This window comes from Remersonia thermophila, chromosome 1, assembly GCF_042764415.1.
Source record: "Remersonia thermophila strain ATCC 22073 chromosome 1, whole genome shotgun sequence".
NCBI lineage: Eukaryota > Fungi > Ascomycota > Sordariomycetes > Sordariales > Chaetomiaceae > Remersonia > Remersonia thermophila.
In genome coordinates, this window is record NC_092217.1 from 4,284,073 (window position 1) to 4,310,720 (window position 26,648).

At 62.2% G+C, this 26,648-nt stretch overlaps 6 protein-coding genes across 6 annotated transcripts; 3 read left to right on the forward strand and 3 right to left on the reverse strand.

Moving 5' to 3' along the window:
* Positions 1-4,174: 4,174 nt before the first annotated feature.
* On the forward strand, positions 4,175-5,056 carry VTJ83DRAFT_1197 (uncharacterized protein; the record flags this gene model as incomplete). Its single annotated transcript, XM_071007329.1, has 1 exon — positions 4,175-5,056. One exon carries the CDS (start codon positions 4,175-4,177, stop codon positions 5,054-5,056), a length of 882 nt encoding a protein of 293 aa, XP_070870550.1.
* A 5,225-nt stretch (positions 5,057-10,281) lies between these two features.
* Positions 10,282-11,853, forward strand: VTJ83DRAFT_1198 (uncharacterized protein; the record flags this gene model as incomplete). The annotated part of the gene is made up of 1 exon (XM_071007330.1): positions 10,282-11,853. One exon carries the CDS (start codon positions 10,282-10,284, stop codon positions 11,851-11,853), a length of 1,572 nt encoding a protein of 523 aa, XP_070870551.1.
* Positions 11,854-12,184: 331 nt separating this feature from the next.
* On the reverse strand, positions 12,185-13,246 carry VTJ83DRAFT_1199 (uncharacterized protein; the record flags this gene model as incomplete). Its single annotated transcript, XM_071007331.1, has 1 exon — positions 12,185-13,246. The coding sequence occupies one exon, from the start codon at positions 13,244-13,246 to the stop codon at positions 12,185-12,187; it is 1,062 nt and encodes a 353-aa protein (XP_070870552.1).
* Positions 13,247-14,268: 1,022 nt separating this feature from the next.
* Positions 14,269-16,098, reverse strand: VTJ83DRAFT_1200 (uncharacterized protein; the record flags this gene model as incomplete). Its single annotated transcript, XM_071007334.1, has 2 exons — positions 14,269-15,331; positions 15,422-16,098. The coding sequence occupies 2 exons, from the start codon at positions 16,096-16,098 to the stop codon at positions 14,269-14,271; spliced, it is 1,740 nt and encodes a 579-aa protein (XP_070870553.1).
* Positions 16,099-19,144: 3,046 nt separating this feature from the next.
* Positions 19,145-20,992, forward strand: VTJ83DRAFT_1201 (uncharacterized protein; the record flags this gene model as incomplete). Its single annotated transcript, XM_071007335.1, has 4 exons — positions 19,145-19,186; positions 19,348-20,022; positions 20,113-20,774; positions 20,842-20,992. 4 exons carry the CDS (start codon positions 19,145-19,147, stop codon positions 20,990-20,992), a joined length of 1,530 nt encoding a protein of 509 aa, XP_070870554.1.
* Positions 20,993-22,288: 1,296 nt separating this feature from the next.
* Positions 22,289-25,341, reverse strand: VTJ83DRAFT_1202 (uncharacterized protein; the record flags this gene model as incomplete). Its single annotated transcript, XM_071007336.1, has 3 exons — positions 22,289-23,805; positions 23,918-24,068; positions 24,145-25,341. The coding sequence occupies 3 exons, from the start codon at positions 25,339-25,341 to the stop codon at positions 22,289-22,291; spliced, it is 2,865 nt and encodes a 954-aa protein (XP_070870555.1).
* Between the last annotated feature and the right edge of the window lie 1,307 nt (positions 25,342-26,648).

The window sequence follows — 26,648 nt, forward strand, 5'->3', positions numbered from 1 at the left end:
GACGGCCCTACGTGCCCTGAATCTGGGCTCCTCGCACCTCGGGACCTGCTCGTCATGGGTTGATGGCGGTGGCCAACGCAGCTCTCCTTCTTGCTTCGTGTGTGGGAAATAGTTGCGCGATGACATCACCCACAGGGAACCTGGTGCCCTTTTCGGACCTGGAGTGCGAGCCAAACCGAGCCACCAACGAGGAGCCCAGCAGAGTTGGGCTTGGCAGGGCGGGAGAGCAGCGCCAGACGCTCTCCATACTGCGTAGAGCGGGGTCCGGGGCAACTGGACGCCCACGCGGGGGCGGGTGAATGAAAGAGCGACAGCTGTCTGTCAGGCAACACGAGATGAAGCCCGAAACCACAAGAGCTGGCCACGGAGGCTTTTGTGATTGGTCCGCGACCGAACAAGCTCAGGTCCTCACGCCCAACTCGTGTCTTTTTTCCTTGTTCACCACGTAACCCTCTCTGGCCCCGCTGTTGAATCCTGTCTTGGCATGCCGGACGGCGCGACGACGGTAGCGATGTTTGGCATGTGGCATCACCCACCTCTATAGTAACCGCCTCGTTGGGGATTGTCCGCTCCCAGACCACGCTGATCGTTTGCCCTGTTGTTATGTGACGACGCCGTAGGCCTCCCGCTTTCCGAGGCTTCTCAAGACGACGGGCGCATGCGCGTGGACACACCGTAGCAACCGAAAGCCAAAGGTGCCAGGAAATGACAGGGTACCTGATGGCGTTGTCAGCCATTTACTACTGTGTATACGCAGTAGGCACCTACCGAGGTGCCTAGACGGTACGGACCTCGTCCGAGATGTTACGTGATGTTAACGTTGCCCTTCTGGCCCCCCTGGGAGACGTAGCGACCGAGCCCCCTCCCCCCCCCCCCCCCCCCAAGAGCAGGATGACAACCTCATGCGGTCAGAGAGCCCTGGCGGTGTACCTCTGAAGGGCACAAAATGTTGCCGACGGACGGGATGGCCAAAAGGGGTTTCTTTTCTGGGTGGCTGAGCCATGCGTCGTCCGTCTCGATGCTGACTCTGCTGTGACGATGCAGCTCGGCGGCGACACAAACACGACGGGACGGGAAATTGGTTTGCTGCTCGGTTCGAGCTGGGACGGTGCATCCGACTTCCCTCCGCCCTCCATCAGGTAGCATCCTCGCTCTCTCTTTCGCAACCTGGTCCTCAAGACGGGAGCCCCTCCATTTCCCACCGCTTCGGGTCCAGGTCCAGTCCAAGGTGCCCAACATGGGGAGTCCAGGGTACAGCAGGGAGCCGATACCCCACAGCGCCAGGCCACGCCAGGGGGCCACGGTGCGTGCCCGTTGTAGCCAGCCCTACGGGCGCCGATGGACGAATCAGGGTCGAGCTCGTAAGCGATCGTCGCCGCTTCATCGTTTTTGGCTTTCCTCTCGGTCCCCCCCCACGCCTCACCCAGGGAGCTGTCAACCATGGGAGACGGCGATGGGGGGGGACGCGATGCAACACGCTGCTGTTTTTGTGCGATGAGAAAGCAGCCGCCGCCTAGCGTACGCTCTACTCTACCAGCGTAGGCATGCCAACTGTGGATGTGGTCGTGTCGCATCTCCCAAGCCAAACGCTCAAGGGCCCCACCGGATGCCTGCCCGATGGAGGGGGAGCTGATGGGAAACCCTGGAGATCGTGATGACTCCTTTTTTTTTTTTGTCGGGTGCACGTCTGGATCTCCGAGGGACAAAGTCTGCTGGCTACGTTTTCTACGTATATTCGCCGAGTCGTGAGGCGTACCGATGCTGCGAGGAGAAAGATACGAGTCACGGTGTAAATGCCTCGAGTATAAGCCGACCTCCCCGCAGCATGACTCGTCCGCCCTGAGCAATTCCGTCAGAGGGGATGCCTCTGCCGCCTTTGCCGTGGGCAGCAGGGCCACCCGTTGCAATCTACCTTGGATGCCCCCGCCTGAGGCAAACGTGATGACGGGGACCCGGGCGGTAATCAATACGTTACCGAGGTTGTCTGGCCTTTTCATGAGGGGGGGCTGTTTGCTTTCCGTATTGTTATTACCCCGTATTATTGATCGATCCGCGGTAAGGTGAGGTACCTTGGCCTTTTTAGGTTGTATTGGATCGCTGCCGAACCCACCTACCAAGCTCGCTCGCGAAGCACAGCACACACGCAGTCGTGAGCTTTCGGCGGCAACCGACCGAGCCGGCGGCCGAGGCGGCATCGGGCTCGCGGCGGTCGGGTCGGGTACGTGCGCGCATTGTCAACGTGGAAATGGCGGGCGTCAGAATGATTAAGGCGGCAAGCCGGGTTGGGCAGAGGACGGCACGTTAGCACGGAGGGTGCATGCGGAGAATTCCAAAACAAAAAAAAAAAAAAAAATAAATCAAAGGGGGGCTTCGCGATGCGATGCGATGCGATTCGGCACGATCTGGTCCGGCCATTTTTGCGCGAGCCATCGATCGCATGTACGGTCAACAATCAACGCATCATTTCATCATCATCGTGGTCATCATCATCGTGGTCATCATCATCATCGTCGTCGATCGAGGACGGTCCCGATGGGCGGGTTGCATGTAACCTTGATTAGTACGCTGCTGACAAAAAAAAAAGCTCTCAAGTGACCGGCAGAGCCCATCCAAAGCTACAGTGTGTGTATGAGAGAAAAAAAAAAGAGAGCGATCGGGGTTTATCGTACATCCGGCCGCCGGCAGATCGAGCCGACGAGATGGGGGAGGAAATGCTGCGATAACGCTCCGCTCCGCCCAAAAGACGCTTCCCCGGAGCTAAGGGTTGCGTAGCCCGGCGGGATCAAATCCGTTGGATGCCGCTAGCTAGCTCGGGGAGCTAGCATCCACCGCCTGGTGGACAAAATCGACTCAGGACCATCACCATGGTACCCCGCTGCCTCACGGGGGAAGAGGGGACCTGACCGCCGTTGGCCAAAACGGGCGCCACGGAGTCATGGTCCCATGGCTGCCCGCCGGCGCCCGGCTCGACCTACACAGTAGATACGCTTTACGGGGGGCGGCTTGCGTCCAAAGCCCTGCCAGCGAACATCCCACGTGGGCACCAACACGTACAACAGAGCACTGCGTTGGGACCCGACAAGCGTGTACGCGGTATGGGATGTGCGTGTTATTGTTTGTGTGTTTAGGTTGTGTGCGTGTGCGTGTTAGCTCTCTTCTCTCTGTCTCTGTGTGTGTGTGTGCGTTTGCGTATGTGTGTGGGTGGGCTCGCAGAGGCGGCCAGGTGGGGGAAAGCAAGTGCCGCCGAATGCGTCGGGGCAGCGCACAATGGAATGGATTTTCCCTCACCGCCGCGGCGTCTTCGCAGCACGCAGCCAGGCTTCAGGCTCCGTGATTTTTTGGCTGCATGAGACTTGCGGCGCAGGGCGCGGCCGAGGCCGCGCTGTCTCAAGGGTGCGAGTGAGTTGTACCTGGGGTACGTACCTCAGGCAGGGAATTTGGCGCGCAAAGGCGGGCCAGGGCCAGGGGGGCAGAGACAACAAGGAGGAGGCCCGGGGAGGGGGTGGAGATCGGACTCGCTCGGTTTTGTCAGCTGCTGCGGATGATACAACCAGCCCGGGTTCGGGTGACCCGCCACTCCGCGGTCCAAGGACGAGCATGCCTGAACGCCAACAGGTCCCTCGAAGCGAGGCTTACAAAAAGGACTCGGGCCCGCCCACTTTCTCCGGCCTTGGGCACATGGTCATCCATCTTCCTCCATTCTCGACGAGCAACCACCTTTTGCAACTTGTCTCTCTGTCTCTCCCAGCGATTGCTACATGGTCGACGCTTGCCGTCTCCCATCCACCTCCCAACAGCACGCACCTCTCCTGGCTCTTCCCGTCAGGTCCTCGCTTGCTCGCGCCCACCACGTAACATTCCCATCCCATACCTGGTACCCGCTCTCCCGTACCTTACAATACCCATACCGTTCTGGCCCGGTTATCGCCCACCCGCCTCTTCGGCACACGCCCCACCCCGATTAGATAACACCCCCCGACGCTTTCCCGAACGAGGCGATTCCGCAATCGGCATTCGCGCCTTGACTCATTCACGAGGAAAAAAAAACCCGCCAAAGCTTCGGACCTTCGTCTCAGATAAGATTTGGCCCAGGCCCGCCAGATTCATCACCATGGCTTCTCTTCTCTCACAACAACACCACCACCACCAACAACCACCGACATCGTCCCACCCGATGCCATTGGGCTCCTCCCCGGCCTGCTTCCGTCCCACCCCCGTCTACACCAAGAAGATGTCCATCGCCCAGACCTACTTCCTCGCCCACCGCGCGAGGGCCAAGCTCTCCCACGAGGCCGCCAAGCCCGACCACAACCTCCGCCTGCTCGTCGGCCACGCCAACCTTCTCGACTCGCTGATGCTGGAGCTCGCCGACGCCGAGCGGGAGCAGGAGTCGTGGTTCAACCAGTCCGTCCGCGGCGCTTCCTCCCACGCCGCCCCCGAGGAGAGGCACGTGCGGTGGGCCGACACCGTCGCCCAGGAGCCCGAGCACGACTGGCACGCCGAGGACGACGAGTTCGACTCGGACTCGGACTCGTCCGATTCCGACTCGGACCTTGACGACATCGAGGATCAGGACATTGAGATGGCCGACACGGTCACCTTCCAGCGCATTCACTCGCACGTGGCCACCCTGTACCAGACCTTCAGCTCCAAGCCGCAACAACAACAAGACGACTACGAGATGAACGAATATGACGACGACGACGACGAGGAGGAGGAGGACTTTGGACGCCTGGCCCTGCAGAGGACACCATCGCATTCCTGCTCTCGCTCCGCTGCTCGCCCCGCTGTTCGCCCCGCCGGCTCAACATCACCATCGTCACCGCCAGAGCTGGAGGCCGACGACTCGGACGACCCCGCAGAGGACGAGTCGATGCCGCCCTCACCACCCACGGCAACCATCCTGTCGTTTCCCGACAACGCAAAGACGCAACCCGAAGAGGAGGATGGCGCCGCCGGGATCCCACCCACACACAAAGCCGCCTTCTACGAAGAAGGGTTTTATCTGCCACCGAGGAACCCGGCGAGGCTGATATCCGCGATATCCGTCTATTAAGGCCCTCTCTCGCCTCTTTTTGCTTCCTTCTCTCACTCCTTTAATCATTATTTCCTTTGTTTATGTGCATGGGCCGGCGTTCTTGGGAGAGAGATATACATGATACCATTGGCATCGAAGCGGGAACAAAGGTTGTTTTTTTCCATCTTTCCCTAGGTACGGTTGGGCTCGGGAGGTTAGAAGGGAACAGACCAACAGCGTCGGCGCTCGGCTTCTTACACCGCTCAACATTTTACTACTGTGTAATGGGACAGCAGATGATGGGACTTGGGTTGGGATGGATTGTACAACCTTTTTTTGTTCTCTTTTGGTTGGGTGCATGGGATCGGATCGGATCGGATCGGATCAAACGGATGGATGGATGGATGGAATAGCATTACCACCGGCGCTTCTCCCTGCTCCCCTGGGAGGTTGAGCTCACAGAGAGGCGGGCAAAATTCAATTTGCCCACGATGGAATACCTAGGCAGCACCTACAACAGAGAACAGGATTGATATCATCTTTAATGACTCGTTCCCTCAAAATTTTGCTTGCCGTGTCCAGAGCATGCGCGTGCGAATCTGACCAGTGTGCTCTAGAAGATTATCCCCCCCCCCGTCCCCCGTCCCTCGCCCCGCAGGACTTACACCAAGGTCCCTCCCTACCCAGCAGCCAGCCAACCCGCGATCCACGAACCACCATCCACCCTCGTATGATCGTTCTCGCGCGGCAAGACAGGTAGGGATGGGAGCTTATGTCCAGGTTTGGATTCTTTTTTTTTTTTTTTTTTTTTTTTTTGGTCCTTTCTTTTGCCAACATGCAGTAGGCCGTGTTACGAAGCTCCAAGCCAATGCCGGCTTTGGATTTCGCGGTTCTGGTGTCACCCATGGTGTCAAAATCACACAACGTTGGCTGCAAAACACCTTACAAAAAAAAAAAAACCAAGGCAATGAATGCCAGCCAAGGCAAAGCAAGGCAAAGCAAGGAAAGCGCGCACAATACGCAGTACATGCATGCAGCAAAAAGCATCATCGCCTATCGCACCTATGAAGGACGACCTACCTAGGCAAACTTTCCCCGTCGGTCGGTCGGTCGGTCGGTCGGTCGGTCGGTCGGTCGATCAAGTCGCTTACACGTTACATAAGCCAACGGTTGGTTACCTTAGGTAGGTACTGCGTACTAGTTATAGGTCGTGTTACCGAGGCCCTCTCTTGCTGCCTGTCTGCCTGTCTGGCTGGGATTCCGCGGGGTTCGCTTGTGATTTGGCGAGCGAGCGAGAGAGATGGAGGGAGGGAGGGGGTGCCCCGTCGGGATTGGCTGGTCGGAGAGAGGTGTGGGTTTAGGGGATGTGGGGGCCGGCCGGATGGTCATGGTCGTTACGCGTACCGTTACGGTACGGTGGCTTACGAGGACCACAGCCTACTGTGTATCATAGTACTATAGTATGTGAACGGGTTGGGCTTGGCTTTGCCTCCAGTGTTTCTCGCTAAAATCCTGCCTGTGAGAGGTTGTGGGCTTCCCCCCTCCCCCTTCTCGGCTTGTAAGGAATTATTATAGTAGGTAGCGAGCTTTGCGAAACTTTGGTGAGAGCCGAGATGGTTGGTTGGCTTTTCTCTTGTTTCGTCTTGTTGGTACCGCAATCTAGAAGAGTCCAGAAGAGCATCCGTCTTGGTTCTTCCTCGCGAGGCCGTGACGGCTGACGACGATGCTCTCGCAGCAACATCACAAATTCGGCGTTGGATATCAGGCCGGACCCCGTGTTCGTCCTGAGCGGGGGCGGAAAAGTCGGGCTAACGGGTCCCGATGTATGTAGGGTGGGACGAAGGCGGAGATGGGTGTAGAGTAGGGTTGGGGCCGGAGCAACCTGGAAACTTCCAGGTGTCTCTGTCTCTCTCTACGTATACGCACCCACGCACAAGAATGGAAAGCGAGATGAGGTGCATTCCCTGCGTAGGGTGGCAAAGGCAATGCGTCCAAAGCATCCCCGGTGACCATGACCAAGATATGTGAAAAAGGTTGAAGACGAACTCTTTCGTTGCTGGTGTAACCCTTGCGTTCGCGACATGTCATGCGAACCCGTTGGGTGGGTTTCCGAGGCTCAAGCATGCCTGCCTGCCGGAGATCAAAGATTTGTGGGGCATACCCGACAACATGGGTGGGCGGTAACAGCGTAAGATACCTGTACCGTTACTTGTACGGTCATGGTACTGGGTGAATGGGCTCTCGTTGTTCTGGACCAGCCGAGGCCAACAACCAACCGAACCCCTCTCTCGAGATGGACATCGCGGCCGACAATCGAGTTTCTTGCGCGGATGCCGGCAGCGAGATGGAACATGCCAGCATCCGTCAAGAAGACTTGCAGGCCAAAAACACGGCAGAAAGAGCCGGCGGGCAAGGCATAGCTGCCAACCGCCATGCTCTCCCGGATGACGTCGGCATCAGGCTTTTTTCCCCCCCACCCTCTTGGGCCGGTATGCGAGGTTACGTGTGCAGCTGCGTGTTCCGCGCTGTTGAGTCAATCGGCGTCATGACCTCGCGGATTGGCTGGGCTGGGTGGCCCTGGGCGGTGCTGGGTGGTACGCGTGGGCCTGTCACATTTGAGCGCTAGGGCATCGGAAATCCACGCACGCACCATCTTGACCGTACGCGCAGCGATCGCAGGTTGGCCCGTTGTATCGGCTACGTCTCCGTGGACCTTCTTCTCCTCTGCTGCGGACCTACCCATCGCTTGTCCCCCACACCGGCCGTGATGGGCGGCGTCGACGTTGGCAGATAAGAAGGGGGAGGCGGCGGCGGCGGCGGCGGCGTGGGCCGGGGATGGCGGGGCCGGCTCAAGTGGGTTGTGCCCCCTCGCGGCCCGCCGCAGACCCGGTAGATGAAGCTAGGACGGCGGTTTCAGCTCCCAAGGTTCTCTTGAGAGTTGCGAGGCGAGGGAATGGATCTGCGGCACGGCGTCAGGCCCATGAAGGTCATGTGGATGCAACGCATCTCTCGGTCATTGTTTTGGGTTGACTTCTCCCTGGTAGGTGGGTAGGTGGTGCGGTTGTGTCTTTGAAGCCAAGCTAGACCTCAGATCTCTCTGACAGATCGGAGCCTGTGGTAAGGTAACAGCGGGGACGATCTGACGGGAAAAATACACACCCATGCAAAATGGACTCCTTGCCCTTGGGGCTTGGGGTGTGTGTGGGGGGAAGGGGGGAAGGGGGGGCGCGGCTTGTCGCTTATAGTACGTACCCACACATGCACAGTATGTACAGTGGCTCGCCGTAACATGGCTCTGTGTGTTTGCGGGCAGCCACCGCATCGCCTTTTGCTGGAGCCTAGACGCAGCGGCCATGGCTGCTCACCGCTTGCATGCCCGAGAAACGAGCCCTCCTTCCATGCCAACCAACCGCTCTGCGTCTGGTTGACTCAGGGTAGGTAACTAGCTTGGTTGCATCGCAATTTGTCAATCTCGCCAACGTTCAGCGCTCAACACCGCACAGGCTCTGCAATTTGCCTGCTGAGTCATGCGGGCTGGCACGTTTCGTTGATGGAATTGAATCTTGTTGTTGTTGTTGTTGTTGCCTTGGCGTGTGGCTTAGACTGCCATTGATGAACCAGGGCCCTCATCCCCCCCAAGCTTCCCCAGACGTCTGAAAATAGAACCCGGGGAAATGTTTCAGTTTCCTCGAACCATGGTAGCATGATTCCCATCAAGATTACGGACGACGATCAAGACCCGAACAAGGACTCGGTAGGGCAGGGTTTTTCGTCGACCGCTCTCGCATACCCTTTCGCCACGTTCTGGAAACGGAGGGATGTGCTGAAGATCATCCATGCGGTGTTGCATCTTGTTGCAACCCGCAACCCAAGTCAGCGGCCAACTCCGAGAGCACCTGGCCTTGTTCAACTCGAGTCCACCAGGAGCTTCATCGTGTTTCGAAAAACGCGTATCCGCACCGGGTCTCCGTCCGGGGCCAACAGGGCCGACAAAACAAAAATAACGTCCATGTTGGACGAGGCTGCTAACAGGCACCGTTCGTTAGCGTGGACGCTGGGGAAGGGGGAGGCGCCGCGCCGGGTGGGTGCTGCTCGGTCCCCCAGGCGAAGGGTCCTCGTCGTTGGTCCGCCAACGACACCGCCGTCATGCACAACATGGCGGTCAACCACCGACGTGGCCCTCCCCCGTGCGGTTCCATGTGACACCGCCCGGTCGGTCCCAAACTGGCGGGTTTGATGAAGCATGAACCATCACCCCGAGATGGATGCACAAGCTCCGGGAGACCGCCGCCCCACTTTCCTTTCCCCCCCTCCCCTTGCGCCAATCCCGACCCCCGCGAAACAATCCGGTTTGTGGCAGCCGGATGTGGCTTGCACCCGGGCTGACGCCGACCTCGATGCGGCGCAACAGGGGGGGGGGGGTTACGGTGTACGCAGTAGTTCGCTGCATGCTATACACAGTACACCATCGACAACCAACAAGCTAGAGCCCTCTTGGCCGGAAGCGAGCAGAGTGTGCCAACGCCGGGCCAGCCTGGCCACCTGAAGGAAGCCGTGCTTCTTCTGACAGGTTGTGATGACCACCATGGTGTCGTAGACCGCAAGGGCCCGTCGGGAACACCTAGATGCCTTTCCAGCTCAGGTCGTACTGCAGCGCGAGAGCCGTAACGCGGGGGTACGGTTTCGCGGTCAATGTCCTCGATCTGCCGTGCGATGATGCGCTCAGGCACAGAGTCTCCAATGCGCGGCATGACGGGCAGAGGGCCGGCAAGGAGGCCATGCGACCGGAGGGCGCGCAAGGGAGAGCGCGAGAAAGGGTTTGTTTGACTGTCGGCAGAACCAAACAGACATGGTAACAGACAAGGACCGTGCAGGCTCAGAAGGCGTGCCAAGCCAGACAACGACATGCCATATGCCTGTGTGAAAAGTGGAAAGCCGGGAGAGGCTTGGGATTTCTGTTCTTCCTCTTTTTCGGCCGGCGTTATCTCCGGAGCTCCGGCTTTTCCCCCTCCGGCTCCGGGCCCACTGTAATTCCACGCACAGACCACCTTCGGCCTTCGGCGTTCCGCATGCCGACCTCTCTTTGCATTTTCTGCATGCTGCTGCAATCCTGCAACCCTGCAATCCTGCCATCTGCCGACGTCATCGGAATCCAGGCCCAAGAAAGCTCCTTTGCGAAGCCATCATTCAGCTCTCGGTTGGCAGAGAGCCCGGACCCAATCCCACGCCGCTATCCTACCTTTGCGCCAACAGTCCGAGCCACCATGCAGCCGGCTCGAAGGGCGCTGGCGTCAGCCTCGTTGCCGGCGGCCACGGCACCAAATCCCGGGGCCTTGTTGCTCGGCTGCGGGGGCTGTCGCCGCCTCCGCCTCCAACATCAGCATCAATATCTGCATCGGCATCAGCATCGGCATCAACAGCGGCGTGCCTTCTCCCGCCCCTCCCCACCCCGCCTCCACCCCACAGCGTCTACCGAGGCTGCCGTTCCTCCGGACCGGCCCCCCGTTGCGCCTCCGGCCGCCCCGGCGCCTCGCGGCCTGGCCCGCCTCAGCTCACGCCGCCTCATCTCCGTCTCCGGCCCCGACGCCGCCCGCTACCTGCAAGGGGTCATCACCGCCAATCTCTTCCCGGGCGCGCCGGCCTCCAAGGCGGCCTCGCCCGACCTGCAGCACCTGCGTCGCGACGTCGGCATCTACGCCGCCTTCCTGACGGCCCAGGGCAGGCTGCTGCACGACGTCTTCCTCTACCGCGACCCGCGCCGGGCGGCCGAGGACGAGGCGAGCGGCAGGACGAGCTGGCTCGTCGAGGTGGACGCCGACGAGGCCGGGAGCCTGCAGCAGCACATCCGCCGCTACAAGCTGCGCGCGCGGTTCGACGTGAGGCTGGTGGACGAGGCCGAGGTCCGGGTCTGGCAGGCCTGGGACGACGCCGCGCCCCTCTCTTTCATCTCCCCGTCCCCGCCGTCGGGCCTCCTCCTCGCCGCCGTCCCGGACCCCCGCGCCCCGAACCTGGGGCACCGCATCCTCACCTTCTCGTCTTCCGCGAGCAGCAGCGGCAGCAGCAGCAGCAGCAGCAGTAACAACAACAACGACAACCACCACCACCCGGAGGAAACCATCGCCCAATCCCTCCTCCTCCTCCTCTCCTCGGGCGCCAACCACCCGCCGCCGCCCCTCGTCCCGGAGGCGGCCTACACCCTCCGGCGCTACCTGCACGGCGTCCCCGAAGGCCCCCGCGAGCTGGCCCCCAACCACGCCCTCCCGCACGAGTCCAACATGGACCTCGTCCCGCACGCCATCGACTTCCGCAAGGGCTGCTACGTCGGGCAGGAGCTGACGGTGCGCACGGAGCACCGCGGCGTGGTGCGGAAGCGGGTGCTGCCGTGCCTCCTGTACCCGGCCTCCGAGGCCGCCCAGCCCAGCCTCGGCGGCGAAGGCGAAGGAAGGGCGGAGGAAGACGGGGTCGCGGCGGCGCTGGCGAGGCTGTACCGGCCGAGCGTCGTTCGCGTTGACGGCGACGGCGGCGGCGGCGGCGGCGGCGGAGCCCTCACGGCCGGCGGGCTCCCCGCCGAAGCCAGCATAGGACGCGCCAACAAGTCGGGCCGCAGCGCGGGCAAGTGGCTGAGGGGGGTGGGCAACGTCGGGTTGGCGCTGTGCCGGCTGGAGATCATGACCGACGTGGTGCTGCCGGGGGAGACGGGAGGGACGGCGGGATCGTACAGCCCCGGGGATGAGTTTGTGGTGGATCTGGGCGACGGGGCGGGCGGCAAGGTGAAGATCAAGGCGTTTGTGCCGGACTGGCTGAGGAGAGGGTTGGCCGAGAAGGAGGTCCGGTAGGAGAGTGCGAGGGCGTTGGCTTATGGGGAGGATGCAACACTTGTTGTACGGCCGCTGCGCATGGGGTAGCAGACCGGCGACATTGTTTTGTGGTCCTTGGATGGGTTTCCCGAGGTACCGAGTTGGAGCCACCGCCTGACGGATCCCGTGAGCTGTACGATATATGTATGTGTAATGATAGATATAGAGACATCTACGCTCTCTCGCCTCATGCCGGTCCCCCGAGCTCTGCGCATCTTGTGTTATTGCTTCTTAGGAAGGGGTATCATGTCTTGTCTAGCCAGGGAAACTTGTTCTCCGAAGCTTGTTTTTTTTTTTTTTTCTTCTCCATCTACGTGGCCGACACGCCGGCAGCTGCCCGCGCCGCCTCCTCCGCCTTTCTTCGCTTCTCCTCCTCCTTCTTCGCCTGCGCAGCCCGAAGCCTTGCCATGGTTGACGCGAAACGGTTCCCCGGCTGGGACGCGCCGCTTCCGGCGTCGGCTGGCTTGCCGGAGGAGTCGGAGGAGGAGGAGACCTTGTTCTTGTCAGCCTGTGATTCTGCCGCGGCGGGAAGAGATGATGATGATGGTTGCGAAGGAGGAGGAGGAGGAGGAGGAGAAGAAGAACGTCGGCATTGTTCTTGCCCGTCTCCAACGTCCGTTCCAGCGCCAGCCTCTTTCCTGGCCTTCTTCTCGGCTTTTCTCTGTTCCTTCTCGGCCTTGCGCTGCTGCTTCTCGCGGAGCCGACGTTCCAGCTCCGCGATGCGCTCGTCGTAGTCGTCTCCCTCATCCCTGTCGCCGTCCTGTGTCGCCGTTGTCGTCGTCGTTGTTGTCGTCGTCGGTTGCTTCACGCCGTCCGTTTCCCCCTCCCTGCCATCCGACGCCGTTCCCACGCCCGTTCCCGCGCCCGCGCCCGCGCCGGCCCTTTCCCTCCGTTCCGCCTCTTCCTTCATCCTCCTCATCTCCTCCATCTTGGCCCTCCCCCTGGCCGCCAGCGCCGCCCTCTCCGCATCCGCCGCATTCGCCGCGCCCGCGCCCGCGCCCGTCCTCGCCCTCTTCGCCCGCTCCTCCTCCGCCTCCCTTTCCCTCCGCTCCAGCTCCTCCACGAGCCTCCTCCGCTTCGCACTCATCCTCTCCCTCTCCTCCTTCTTGAGCAGGACGGCGCGCATCGCGTCCGCGTACGCCGCCCGCGCGTCGGCGTCCAGCAGCACGTCGCGCGCGCGCTCGAGGCGCTCGTACAGCGCCGGGTCGTAGGCGTCGCCTGCCTTGTCCGGATGGGCGGTGAGGGCGCGGCGGCGAAAGGCGCGGCGGATGTCGGCTTCGGTGGCGGTGGCGTCGGCGCCGAGGAGGGCGTAGAGGTCGTCGCCGCGGGAGCCCGCGTCGCGGGCGTAGGTGAGAAGGTCGAGGTCGGGCATCGTGTTTTTGTCTTTTTTTCTTTGTTGTGTTTGTTTGTATTGGTCCGAGATGTGGAGGGGTGTGTGAAGGCGCTATAGATTGTCCAACGGCGCTTCGTGGTTACGAAATCAAAAGGTTTGTCGGGAACGGGGCGGCGGGAGAGAGAGGGTGTTGGAAGATTGTATGATGGTGATGGGCGCGACATGCAACGACGTCAAAACGAGGTTGAAGAAGGCACGAGCACAGTGTTTTTTTTACGGTAGGAAGCCAACTGTCTACTGTGCACATGCCGCCCCACTTTCACTTATACGCAAGCGGGCCACTGCTTCGAGCAAAAAGACGACGGTTTGCCTGAGAAAAGGATCAATCATCCAAAGATTACCCGATAGCATTCCTGGTGTGGGAGAATGCGCGTCGACACCTTTCACAGTTGAATTTCGTGTTATCAACAAGAATAAAAAATAAAAAAAAAACCGAAATTCAATAAACCACTCCTGCCAAAACATGTCAAAGATGTGCCGACAAGCCGTAAAGAATGAGCGCCGTCCCTCAGGTACGAGTACACAGTAGGTAGCCAAGAAGAATGCCATTTCACGAGCTCCCAGAGAGGCCCGTAAGGCGAATGAGGCAACCAAGCCTGAGGACATGTCTCATTCCCACTCTGTGACTGTAGGCCACTTTCTGCAGCCTTCTCATGGTTTTCGGCCAGCCATCACAAGCTTGCGGTCCGGCGCCGCCACAGCAACGTTGCGTGGCAGACTATCATTATACGCCTCCTCAGCGGCGTGGCTGCTGCCGACATGGCCGCTGCGGCTGGCTTGAAGCATAGGGTTGTGCTCGCTCCCTGTATGTAGCCTACGAGGTAACCGGCTCCTGAATCCTTCTCCATACGAGGCACAAGCCGAGCGAGGCATGCCAACCCGGCGGTCGTTCCGATCAAGATCTTGGATTGTCGTGGACACCGATCAACACGCCAACCTCCGCAGCCGGCTGGCTGCCGCCCGGATCGTTGCAAGGCCTCGACCACGTTCGCATTCTTGCGTTATTCGGCCCGCAACTTGAGCTTCCCCCTCTTCCTCTTGCCGCCCACCTCGCGGCCCTCCTCCAGCTCCAGCAGCGCCTCCCTCTTCTTCTCGCTCACGATCTTGAGGGCGTCCCGGAGCACCCTCGTCTCGAGGTTCACCCCTTCCTCCTGCCAGGCCTCCATCTGCCGGCCCACGCGCGCCTCGATGGCCAGCACCAGGTCCACGTCGCGCTGGCCGACAAAGGTGACGGCGTCGCCGGCGCGGCCGGCGCGGGCCGTGCGGCCGACGCGGTGGATGTAGTCGTCCGGGTCGCGGGGGATGTCGTAGTTGACGACGAGCTTGACCTCGGGGATGTCGAGGCCGCGGGCGGCGACGTCGGTGGCGACGAGGATGCGGGCGGCCGAGGCGCGGAAGCGGGCGAGGTTGTCGATGCGCTGGCGCTGGGGCAGGCGCGAGTGCAAGGCCGTGACGCGGTGGCCCAGGAGGCGCAGGAGGTGGTGGAGCAGGTCGGCGGTGGCGGTGCGGTTGCAAAAGACGATGGCCGATTTCTCGGCGTTGGCCGGGGTCAGCAGGAAGGTGTGCAGGTAGTGCTCGCGGTGGGTGACGGGGACCTGGAGGTGCATCTGGCGCAGGGTCGGCGGGATGGCGAGCCGGTCTGTGTCCACCTCGCAGACGAAGACGGGGTCGCGCCCGGGGGCCCGCGGCATGCTCTTGAGGGCCATGACCTCGGGGGTCATGGTGGCGGTGAAGAGGAGGGTCTGGCGCTCGGCCGGCGGAGGGAGCGCGCCCAGGCATTCCTCGACGTCGGGCAGCATGCTCCCCGGCCCGCCGGCGGCGAGGAGGCGGTCGGCCTCGTCGAGCACCACGAAGCGCACGCGCCGGAGCCCGCAGATGGTGTCCTCGCCCGACGTGCGGATGTGGTCGGCCAGGCGGCCCGGGGTGGCGATGACGACGTGCGGCCGCCGCGACAGGGCGAGGGCCTGCTCCCGCATGTCGGCGCCGCCGGTGACGAGGATGGCCTTGAGCGACTGCGGCGACGAGATGGCCTTGACCTGCTCAAAGATCTGGAGGGCGAGTTCTCTGCGGCGGCGTTAGCAACCATGGCGCTCCTGCGAAAGCAACCCCAGGGGGGGGGGGGGGGGGGGGGGCGGAATCCTCTCGGGAACGCACCGGGTGGGCGTCAAGATGACGGCGTAGATGGCGGACGGGTTCTCGGCCCACTTCTGGAGGATGGGAACGGCGAAGGCGACCGTCTTGCCGGAACCCGTCCGGCTGCCACCGATGCAGTCGCGTCCCTTGAGGAGCATGGGGATGGTCTCGCGCTGAATGGCGGTGGGCCGGCGGATGGCCATGTTGGCGAGCGACTGCACGAGCCATGGCCGCAGGCCGAGGGACTCGAAGGTGGTGTTGTGGTCGAGGGGGGCCGTGACGCCGGTTGGCTGCTCGGGCGCGTGGCTCTTGGGCGGCGGCATGTCGGCGGCCTTGCTGTTGGCGGGCGGGGGGTTCCGCTTGATGCGGGACGGCACTTGGATGGCCGTCTTGACCATCTTGGGGACATCGTCATCGCTATCGTCGTCATCGTCAAGCTGGACCGGCGGCGGCGAGGTGCGACGGCGTTTCCTGGGCCCGGCGTCGTCGAGGATGTCGGAATCCGAAGCGGCGCTATGGCTGCCCGAAGTCGACTCGGCGTCTGACTCGGCATCCGAGGGTGAGGGTGAGGGTGAAGATGAAGACGCCTCCGAGGCGGAGGCCGAGTCCGAGTCCGAGTATGAAGCCTTGGTCTCGGCTCTTTTGGCCCGGCTCACCACGCCCAGCTGGGGCTTCTTGCTTGTCACGGTCGATGGCATGACGGGATCGGTCGGGCCTCGTCTTGGGTCTGAGAACGCCGAACCACCGAAACGGCCTCGTCTCGCACGCCAGTGGCACTTGCACTTGGGCTGGCGGTTGCCTGCTTTCCCGTCCTTCACCTTCTCGAACCCGCAGCGGTTGAAAATTTGGGGCCGGGGTCTGAGCGATCGGGTGGGTCCCGGGCCTTGGCGGCGGATAACGGTGGGCCTTGGCTCCCGATGGGCGGAGCCATGCATGCAAGCCTTCTCGTTTGTCTCGTCACGGCGCTTAGCAAGACCACCCAGAGACGCCCCCAAAACGCCCGGGTCGCCGCCCTAGGCGCTGGGTGCGCTTGTCGCAGCCTTGGGCCAGGGAGATTCGGAAACGAAAAGCCCGGTTCCGCTAGGACCTCCTCGCCTTGTCGAGACGCTGCTTGCCACCTATAGTAACACCTGTGTCTGCCATGCCGTCTCAACACGGCTTGGATAGCCACCCGGGCCAAGGCCGTTCCTTACGGCACGCTGTGCTGGGCCCGGCCTCGCGGCATGGCAAATGCGGCGTCCAGGGGGCCAGGGGACCACCAACATGACCATGGGCAAACGATGTACATAGTAGTACACTACTTTGTAGACTTCACGCACGACTTACGTCAGCCCGCTCGGCATGGTGATCCGAAGCTCGGGGGAAGATGTGCCCCCCCCCCCCCCAGGAAGAACGTCCTTTGCACGGAGCAAACCTGCGCGCAACACCCGGCGTCTCGAATGCTAGACAAACAAACAAGCCTCCATCCAACGCCATCTCGAACTGCCATTCCCCTACGTACGGCGTATGCAAGGGATTTCCCTGCCTACCCTCAGCTCGGATCGGGGACGAATGCCGATGCTCTGGGAGCCGGATCGGGTGTGTGAAACCCACCCAGCTCCGCTGATGCGACAGTGGGGGCGTCGGCTCAAGCAGAAGCAGCCCTGTAGCCAACATGGCAGGACCGGCCAATCTGTTGGCTTAGGTCATGATCCACACAGCATGTCGGTTTGACACCCTGACACAAGCGAGCCTGCGGCACCCGCAGGGGCGACCTACGTGCTGCAGCACAACAGCACACCGTAGTACGGCGTAGCACGGAGCACCGAGTACGGAATACGGACGGATCCCGTCCATTCGGAGTGGGTAGCGTTGAGCGGTTGCTGACCCGTGGCGGCGGCTATCAGCCTGCCGACCCGCAGGAGTTCAAGAGAGCCCGGAGCCCGGTCTGCAAGAGGCACATGGAGCGGGCTCAGGTCCTCCTCGCCCCCCGGCGCCGGCCGCCGCAATGCTTTTTTGTTGCTGCTCATTTTCGTTTTGTGTTGGGTCATGAAACATCGCCTCCCTCGGCGACGGCAAAGCGCGGCGAAACAAGGCGTCTGCATCCGACAGGGCGTGCCGGCGGCGTCCTCGTCCTTGAGTGGCTGCAGCCCGAGCAGCCTGATGCCCGATGCGTCGAGGGTGGGTTGGTGCTCCCAGAAGCTGGAGCGCCAATGCGGTTGCTGGTGGAGCGAGCCGAAGGATGGACATCCAAGACCTCCAGGGCATCTCGAACATGGAAGCTCTGAGGTGCGGAGGGGGGGGGGGGGGTCAGGGTGTGATTGGTGGACGGGGAGCCAGTTCGCGGTGAGAGGAGTGGGGCCCCTGAGGTCAAGCCCCTGGAACGGCGGCTAGCTCCAGGCTGTGGGTGGATGTGCAGTTGATGGGGAGGGGCTCCTAGGTCCTGTTGGCTCAGGTAGGTCAGGCAGGTCACAGTCGATCAGGACCAGTCCACTGCTGAAGGAGCGGCGGGACGGAAACGGGCAGGGCAGGGACGGGCACCTCCACCGGGGGGGGGGGGGGGGGGGGCGGCAGTCCTTTGCCCGGGCAGGTACCTCAGGTACCTTAGGTTTGATCGGGCAAATGCGACTGGAAGGGTGCATGCCCGCCCGGATGGAGGTCCAGGTTGCAGGGCAGGGCAGGGCAGGCAGGGCAGGGCAGGCAGGGCTTTTGTCGGGGTGCGGTTTTTGGGCTCGGATTGTCGGATTGATCAAGGCACCGTTTTCCTCATTCCCACCCGCCGGCATCCAACCTCAGCCCACTTCCCGTCACCGAGCTTCCCCCAAAGCCCAAGACCAACAACAGCAACAAACAAAAATCCCAGCGACAAGCCGCCATCTGCCATCGGCCATCGGCCCAACCCCCATAAAAGACAAAACGCCAAACGCCGTCGGCCTCCTCGGGCGTCCCAGCTTGCAAAAACCCACCGCGCCGCATCGCTTGTTGGGCTAGCCGCATTTCTGCGTCATTTGCTTTGGCCCCCCCCCCCCCCCCACCCACCACGGACAGGCACTTTCATCAGCAAGCCATCCCGTCTCGAACCCCAAACGAGGGATCCGGCCCATCTTTACCAAGCCCATCCCTCCTTCAACCTCCATCTATCCACGAACGGGGCCCAGCCAGATCGATTCGATTCATCCCATCTGTCAACCCATCTATCGGACCCCCTCCCCGTGCCTCACAAAGCTTTTTTTTCCGCCGTCGGCTCTCCCCCGCTCCCACCCTGCAGCACCTCGTCGCTCGTGGTCGTGCAGCACATCCTTCACCTCGCTGCGTTCGCCTGGCGTCGTCGATACATACCCGGCGGCTCGATTCAGCACCGCCTGCGTGCCTGCGTGCTCTGAGTGCCTGCGTGCCTGCATCCGCTGCCGTCCCTGTCGTGTCCTGTCCTGTTCCTCCCGGTTTTCTCGACTCCTTGGATCGCCGTTGCGTCCCTGACTCGAGTCGCCGTCGTCGTGCCCCTCTCGTCATCCACCCGCCGCTTCGGCCCTATTACAGGATACCTCAGCACACCGTCATCGCATTGCTCACCCAGATCCCCCCCCCGGTTGGCGTGTCGAGCCGTTTTTTTCCCTCTCATACTTGAGCCCGCCTGGTTTGCGGTCACGGCCGCTTCAGCCTGCTCGCTCCTGCTCACCGCTGGAACAAGCAAAAAGAAGCCAGGTCTTGTCCTCTCACACCCTCTTCCTCCTCCTCCTCTCCCGTCCCTGATTCCGAGGCCTCACCATGGCCACCCCGCAAAGCCATAGCGGCGACGCCGCAGCCTTGGTATGAGCTTATCCGTTTCCCTTTTTTTTTCTTCTTTCGTTGTTTTGTTGTCCCCCTGCGAGCTGCCATACTGCTCTGCAGACGTTGATCCCTATCGTTGTTGAACCGTCCGGTATCCCTGCGTACCCCCCGCTAACAGCTTGCTCGTTGCGTCCGTACAGCCCTCGCTTGGCCTCCCACACCAACCCGCCTTGGGCGTCCCTACAATGTCGCCCGCGCCGCCGCTTCTCCGGCCGGCCATCCCCGGCTCCCGTCCCGGCGGTCGTGCTCCCCGCCTGGGCCTCGCCATCCCTCCCTCCCCGAACGCCAAACCCGTCGGCAACCCGGCCCCGCCGCAGCGGCCCGCCCTCCCTACCCTCCACCTCGCGACGCCCATGCACAACGCCGAACAACCCTCCAAGCCCGTCCTCAGCCTAAGCTTGCAGAGCGCCAGCGGCGGCAGCGAGAGCAGCGCCGCCCACAGCCGGAGCGGCAGCTTTGGCCCGCTCGACGGCCGCGGCAGCAACCCCACCAGCGCCGGCTCCCAGTACAGCGCCCTCTCCTTTGCCAGCCAATACGGGATAGGCAGGCAGACGGGCGATCCCGTCTCGGCCGTCGGCTCGCTCTACTCCAACGCGAGCGAGAGCATGGACGTGGACGGCGAGACGCTCGAGAGCTTCGACGAGGCGACGCGGGAGAGGGCGAGGAACGCAGACGTCGAGGATCTCGACGAGGACGGGTGGAAGATTGTCAACCTGGAAAAGAGGATCATCGAGCTCGGGAACCTGGGCGAGGGCGCCGGCGGCGCCGTGACAAAGTGCAAGCTAAAGGGGCACAACACCGTGTTTGCTCTCAAGGTACGCCTCGTTGCCGCGCATGCAAGAAATAGGAAAAAAAAAAAAAGGACTAGGCGCGCCCGGCTGACTGACTGACTGACAAATCGCTAGATCATCACGACAAATCCCGACCCGGACGCCAGGAGACAGATGCAGCGCGAGCTAGGCTTCAACAAGGACTGCGCCTCGCAGCACATCTGCCGCTATTACGGCACCTTCATCGACCACTCCACAGGTACCATCTCCATTGCCATGGAGTTTTGCGAAGGCGGCTCTCTCGACAGCGTCTACAAGGAAGTCAAGCGTCTCGGCGGCCGCACCGGCGAAAAGGTGCTGGGCAAGGTGGCCGAAGGCGTGCTCCAAGGCCTGACGTACCTGCATTCCAAAAAGATCATCCACCGCGACATCAAGCCGAGCAACATCCTCCTGTGCCGCAACGGCGACGTCAAGCTGTGCGACTTTGGCGTGTCGGGCGAGTTCGGCACCAAGGGCGACGCCAGCACCTTTATCGGCACGAGCTACTACATGGCCCCCGAGCGCATCACGGGCCAGTCGTACACCATCACCTCGGACGTCTGGTCCACGGGCATTACGCTTCTCGAGGTGGCCCAGCATCGCTTCCCCTTCCCGGCCGACGGCACGGAAATGCAGCCCCGCGCCACCCCGCTGGATCTGCTGACGTACATCGTCAAGCATCCCACCCCCAAGCTCAAGGACGAGCCCGATGCGGGGATTTACTGGAGCAGCAACTTCAAGTACTTTATCGAATGCTGGTATGTTCCTATCCCTTTTTTGGGGGGGTGTATATTGATGCCGAGATTGCTAACTCTTGTTGCGTAGCCTCGAAAAGGAACCAAAGCGCCGCGCAACCCCTTGGCGCATGCTGGAGCACCCCTGGATGGTGGACATGAAGACGAAGCGCGTCAACATGCGCAGGTACCTTGCCCAAGTCTGGGGTTGGGACGAGAACCAGCCTTCGCAGAACGCCTAGAGCCCGGCGCGACGACGGGGCGTCGATCTCGACCGGCCGCGGCGGCACCGGCTGAGAAAAGAGGACCATCACCAAGGTGGTGGTAGTGGTGGTGTTTAGAAGTAGGCGGGGTGAACGAGCCTTGGTTGTTATGGGTCCAACCAAACGCCAATCTCATCCACAGCCGCCTGGCCTGGCCCTGGATGACCGGGCACCCACCTGCATGCTATATATTCTTACCATTTTATTTATACCTCTTTTTGTATTTTCTTCTGCGGCGCGCGACGGCAACCAAGAAACAAAGAACCAAGCGATCATGGCTTTTGTATTCTTCTCTCTCTTTTCTTTTTGGGGGGTTAGGGGGGAAGAGCGAATAAGGAGGAGGAAGAAGAGGAGGAGAAGCCGGCCTCCACTCCATCATGGCTGTGCGTTCTGCCTTTGGTTTGTTTGTTTTCGTTTTGGCTGTCACACCTCCTCTGGAGATAGGATCGGATAGGACCATCGGGTAGGATAGGGAAGCGGAATCGAACCGGATGCGGATACAGACATTCTGCCTCCTCCAGCCGGGGAGTGACCAACAACATCGATTAGATTTTTGCCCGCTGGGTCGTTTGTAGCATGCCCTTGGTGTTTACGACGGTGCCAGCACTCACTCGGTTGGAGGGATGAAGTAGCATATATATAGTATATATATATATATAGCCAGGGGAAACACTCCCTTGAAATGTGCCCCTCTTAGCAAGACGGGGAGCGTGTCATGGGAGAAGAGCAGCATAGACGCCAAGCAGATAGCAGGACGTCTTTCTTGTATGTCAGCCATCAGCTGCCAAAGCATACTAGTATATGCCCTCGTATGCATTCCCATGTCCCTCCATTCTCGCGGTGTCATGGACGCCACGCCAACCCAACGAGATCGAGACGGCCGTGCCAGGGTGCAACATGAGTAGGTATATCATCCAGGCAAACGCAGGCATGTTTTTTGACCTCTCCACCTCGCACACGCACACACGCGCGCGCGCACCGTGTCTCTTAGCAACCTACAAGAGAGCTCCCGCCGCACCAAACCCCCCCGAGAGCCTCACCAACCCAACCGAACCGGAGATGGGCGGAGCGAACCCCCTTGGCAGCCCATCCCATCCGATGCTCATCATTAGGTAAACGTTAGGTACCAGCCACGTACATACATTCCTTTCCAACCCCTCTCATGGACGTCATGAGCCGATCTCATCTTCCCCTTCCTCTTTTCCCTTCCTCTCTCTCCCCCCCCTCTCTTTCAAAAAAAAAAGAAAAAAAAAAAAAGAGGACAAGCCCATCGCATCATACCATCCCTGATATCCCCTCCCTCTTCCTCCCCCCCCCCCCCCAACTCCTCCCCCATGTATGTATGTACCTAGGCAGCATATCAACCCATAGAATACCTAACCCCCAAAGGTAGAACAAAGGGGGACAAAAGAGAGAGAGAGAGAAGAGAAAAAGAAAAAGAAAATCAACCCAGGACCTTCTCCACGCCCCCCAGCACCCACCCAAACACCTGCCAATGCAGACCGTTCTTCGCCGCCCACACCGCCAGCCCCCCCAGCACGCCGATCCCCCCAGCAGCTCCAGGGCGGCCAGCCCCTTGCGGCGCAGGTCCTCGGCCAGATCGAGCAGGCCGAGCGGGTCCTGGTCCCTCGCCTGGCCGTGGTGGCTCTTGGCATGGCTCTGGCCCCGCCGGCTCTGCGTCCGGGCCCGGGTCCGGGTCCGGGTCCGGGTCTGGGTCTGGGTCTGGGCCTGGCTCGGCAGGGTGCGTCCCTCCGTCCGACGTCCCCTCGACGGCGGCAGCCCGCCGAACCGTCCCGGGGCGGAAGGCGACGCGGCCGGCAAGGGAGACGCCGCCAGCGACCGGCCGGGCCTTGCGTGCAGCTCGATGTCGCGGTCGCGGTCGCGGTCGCGCTCCTGCTGTTCCGGGTCGGCGTCCCCCGGCTGGCCCGCCACGACCAGGCTCCCCTCGCGCACGCACTCGCCGATCCTCTCGGCCAGCCACAGCGCGCGGTCCGCCGTGGCGAGGCGGGCGTACTGCTCTCGCTCGCGGGCCAGGCTGCGCTGCAGGTCGGCGGCCCAGTTGGCAAGGCGGACCTGGGCGAGGCGCTCCTCGCGCTGCGTGTGGTCGACCAGGCGGGCGAGGGCGTAGCTGGAGGCGGGCGGGGACATGGCGCCCGCGCCGAGGACCGACGACGCGGTGAGGGCGTGGCCGGCTCCGGCGGCGGCGGCGGCAGCGGCGGAGGAGGAGGAAAAGGAGGAAAAGGAGGAGGGGGATGGCGAGACGAGGTTCGTCGGGGCGGGCGAGTGCTGCTGCGACGAGGCAAGGCTCCTCGGGGTGAGGGTTGCGTTGCGGGCGAGGGGGGGCGGGCGCGAGGGCGACGGGGAGGACGGGACCGAGGCGAGCGCCGCGGCTTTGCGCCACCGGACGTACTTGCGGGCGACCGAGTGGCGGAGCCAGGCGACGCCGTTGGGGGTGAAGACGTGGGAGACGAGCGCGGGCAGCTCGGAGGGGATGAGCGGCTGGACGTAGTCGGGCGACATGAGCAGGCTCGCGTCCATGGTGTCGTGGTCGGGGCCGGCGATGCTCGCGACGGCGTAGATGCCGTGGGCGCCGTGCTCCGAGGCGGGCTGCGCGGGAGACAGCAGGGAGAAGGTGAAGAGGCGGATCTCGGCCTCCTCGAGCTGGCGGCGGATCTGTTCCTTGCTCGCCGCCACCTGCTCGGCCGACATCAGGTCCGCCTGGGCCACGAGGACGATGACGTTGGTTAGGGGGGTCAGCTGGCGGAGGTACTCAAGATCCACGGGACGGAGACCTGGGCCCGTCAGCGCTCTGTGCACGCGGCTGCAGCCTGCAAGCAGAAGAGGAAGAGGAAAAGGAGGAGGAGGAGGAGGAGGAGGAGGAGGAGGAGGAGGGTGAAGCCATACGATTCGAGACGAGATACAGGACGAGATCCACCTGGACGCCACCCTCGCCGCCCAAGAGGTTGAGCAAGTCCCCATCCGTGAGCGTGTGGGAGCCGATGCGCTGCAGATGGCCCTCGATATATTGCGCCACGGGGGCGATGGTGTCCATGGACTGCCGAGAAGCAAACGCCGGTTAATTCCTCCTGGATACGGGGCCACAAAGCTGGCCAGGGGTACGACAGACTCACCGACGACCCGCTGCCGTAGCCCGGGGTATCGACAAAGCAGATGTTGCGGTCCAGCACGGCATCGCCGAGGCTCTTCCTCCGGCGCAGGACGCGCAAGTCGTCCACCTCGGACCACCACTCGGGATACGGCTTGGTGCTGGCGTAAATCTCGGTGATGGCGGCGGTGGCGGCGGTGGCGGCGGTGCTGGGGGGCGGCTTGGACGGGCGGCGTGTGGTCCCGCGCGGGCGGGCGGGCGGCAAGGCGGCGCCGGCGGACGATGATGACGACGACGACAACGACGATAAGCAGGACGGGGTGATGGGGTCGACGTGGACAATGTGCTCGCACGACTGCACGATGGCCTTGATGAGCGTGGTCTTGCCGACGCCCGAGTCGCCGGCGATGAGCAGCTTGAGGCGGCCCATGCGCTTGCCGTCGTCGGTGAAGGGCCGGCGGCTGGGCATCTTGATGCTGGGCATGACCAGCTGCGGCGCGCTGCCGCTGTCCATCATGGACGAGCCGCCGGCGGTGCCGGGGTCCGCGTCGGCGGCGCGGTCCGGCGGGGCCTGGGCACGGGACGGCGTGCTCTCTTGTCCGTGTTGTTGGTCGTCGTCTTCGTCGTCATCCTCGACCGCCACCTCGTCGCCGTGGGTGCTCGAGGCGCGGCTGGGCAGGTCTTCGGACAGGCAGAGCGAGTTGCGGCGGGACGACATGCTGCCGACGGCCGAGGTCATGCCCGACAGCAGCGGGGTGAGGGGCTGTTGCGAGAGGCTGGGGATATCGGGGGGCCGCGGCACGGGGGATGCAGGCCTGGGGGCGTCGGCGACGCTGCTGGCGACGCTGCTGGCGACGCTGCTGGCGACGCTGCTGGCGACGCTGCTGGCGACGCTGCTGGCGACGCTGCTGGCGACGCTGCTGGGGGCATCGTGGATCGGGGCGGAAGGCGGTGTGGCATGGTGGTCCCGGATCCTCTCTCTGTCCCGCGTCTTGGGGAGCCCGGGTTCATGGTGCTGGGCCGGGCGCTGTGGCGGGTGGTGGTGCTCTTTCGGACGGCGATAGGAGCTCGGAGGCATCGGGGGCGCAGGGAAGGAGGCCGAGTCTTCCGAGGCGAGCATGTAGGTCATCTGGGGCGCGGCGGGGAGCCTGAAGGTCGAGGCATGTTCGGGGTTCAAGGAGCGGGGACGCCCGTGAGGGTCGTCGCCGGCGAGGGGGCGCATGATGCAGGGCTGCCTAGGTGTGCATGGAGCGAGGGAAGGAAGAAAATTGAGTTACGGGTGCTCGGCAGAGATGGCGATGGTGATGGTGGTTGGAAGCGGAGAACAAGGACAAGGATGAGGCGGAGGCGGAGGCGGAGGCGGAGGCGGAGGAGGAGGAGGAGGAGGAGGAGGAGGAGGGCAATAAGAAAAGAGAAGCAAGGACCTCGAGTGCGTCAATGCCAGGACAATTGCGAACTCCGTACGCAGCTGCTACAAGGAGGAGGAGAGGGGGGTGGAGATGGAATGGTTGGAATGGAGGAATAGAGATTGAGGTGAGGTGAGGTGATGAGAGGTGATGTGATTGTGAGATGAGATGCGGCGGTTGAAGGTGAGTTCGTTGTGGTGGTGGTTGTTGTTGTTGGATGTTGGGGGATGACAAAGGCGGATTGCCCCATTGGGAAGGGCGCGCGCTTCGAGTAAGTTAGCTAGCCTGGGCACTGTACTTCCCACTGTAGGCCCGCCCTTCTTCCCTCCCGGCTGGAGGACCTACCTACCAGGTGCTCAGTAGATACCTTACCTTACACAGTACAGCACCTGGAAAGGGACTGCCATGGAGAGACTGCACACTGTACCGTTACCGTTACCGTGCTGGACGATACTCGTAGGTGCCCGTAAGCACCCACCGGTACCGTCTTGGGACTTGTACAGTATTATTACATATCTGCCATGAGGCGGCCTCAGAAGTTCAACACTCATGCCCGGACCCCAACAGCCGCTCGAAAAACAAGACCAAAACCAAAAAAAAAAAAAAAAGCCCGTGGAAATGAACAAGCGGTTTGTACGGACCTGCAACCGGTCCTCGTGACCCGTGGGCTGCGCAGGGTCCGAGAAGTGTCAGTGGAGGGGAGAGGGGAGGGGGGAGGGGGGGGACATGTTGCATGGTTGCATGCTGAGACGTGCCCGCGTGCAGCTGCAGCCGCCCAGGCCACCTATGTACGGTCCGGTACCTACATACCGTGCGTCGTATGGATGTCGACGGACCTGCCGTAGATCCACAGCGGGGGACGGGAGAGGACCCGGGCGGCCTGCCACTGTCACGGGGAGAGGTCAAGAGTGGGCACGGTGACATCACCTTGCTGATCCGGAGCGGGGACATCCGAGAGAGCTTCGGCTGGTTACCTACTACACAGTTGGTCGCTGTCGCTGTCGCTATCTCGCCGACCTCACCCGAAAGGTCTTGCAGGTGGAAGGCAAGGAAAAGTATATACATATACATACATACCAACGAACCCTGGGCGTATGCATAATATTACTTTACCGCCAGGTTC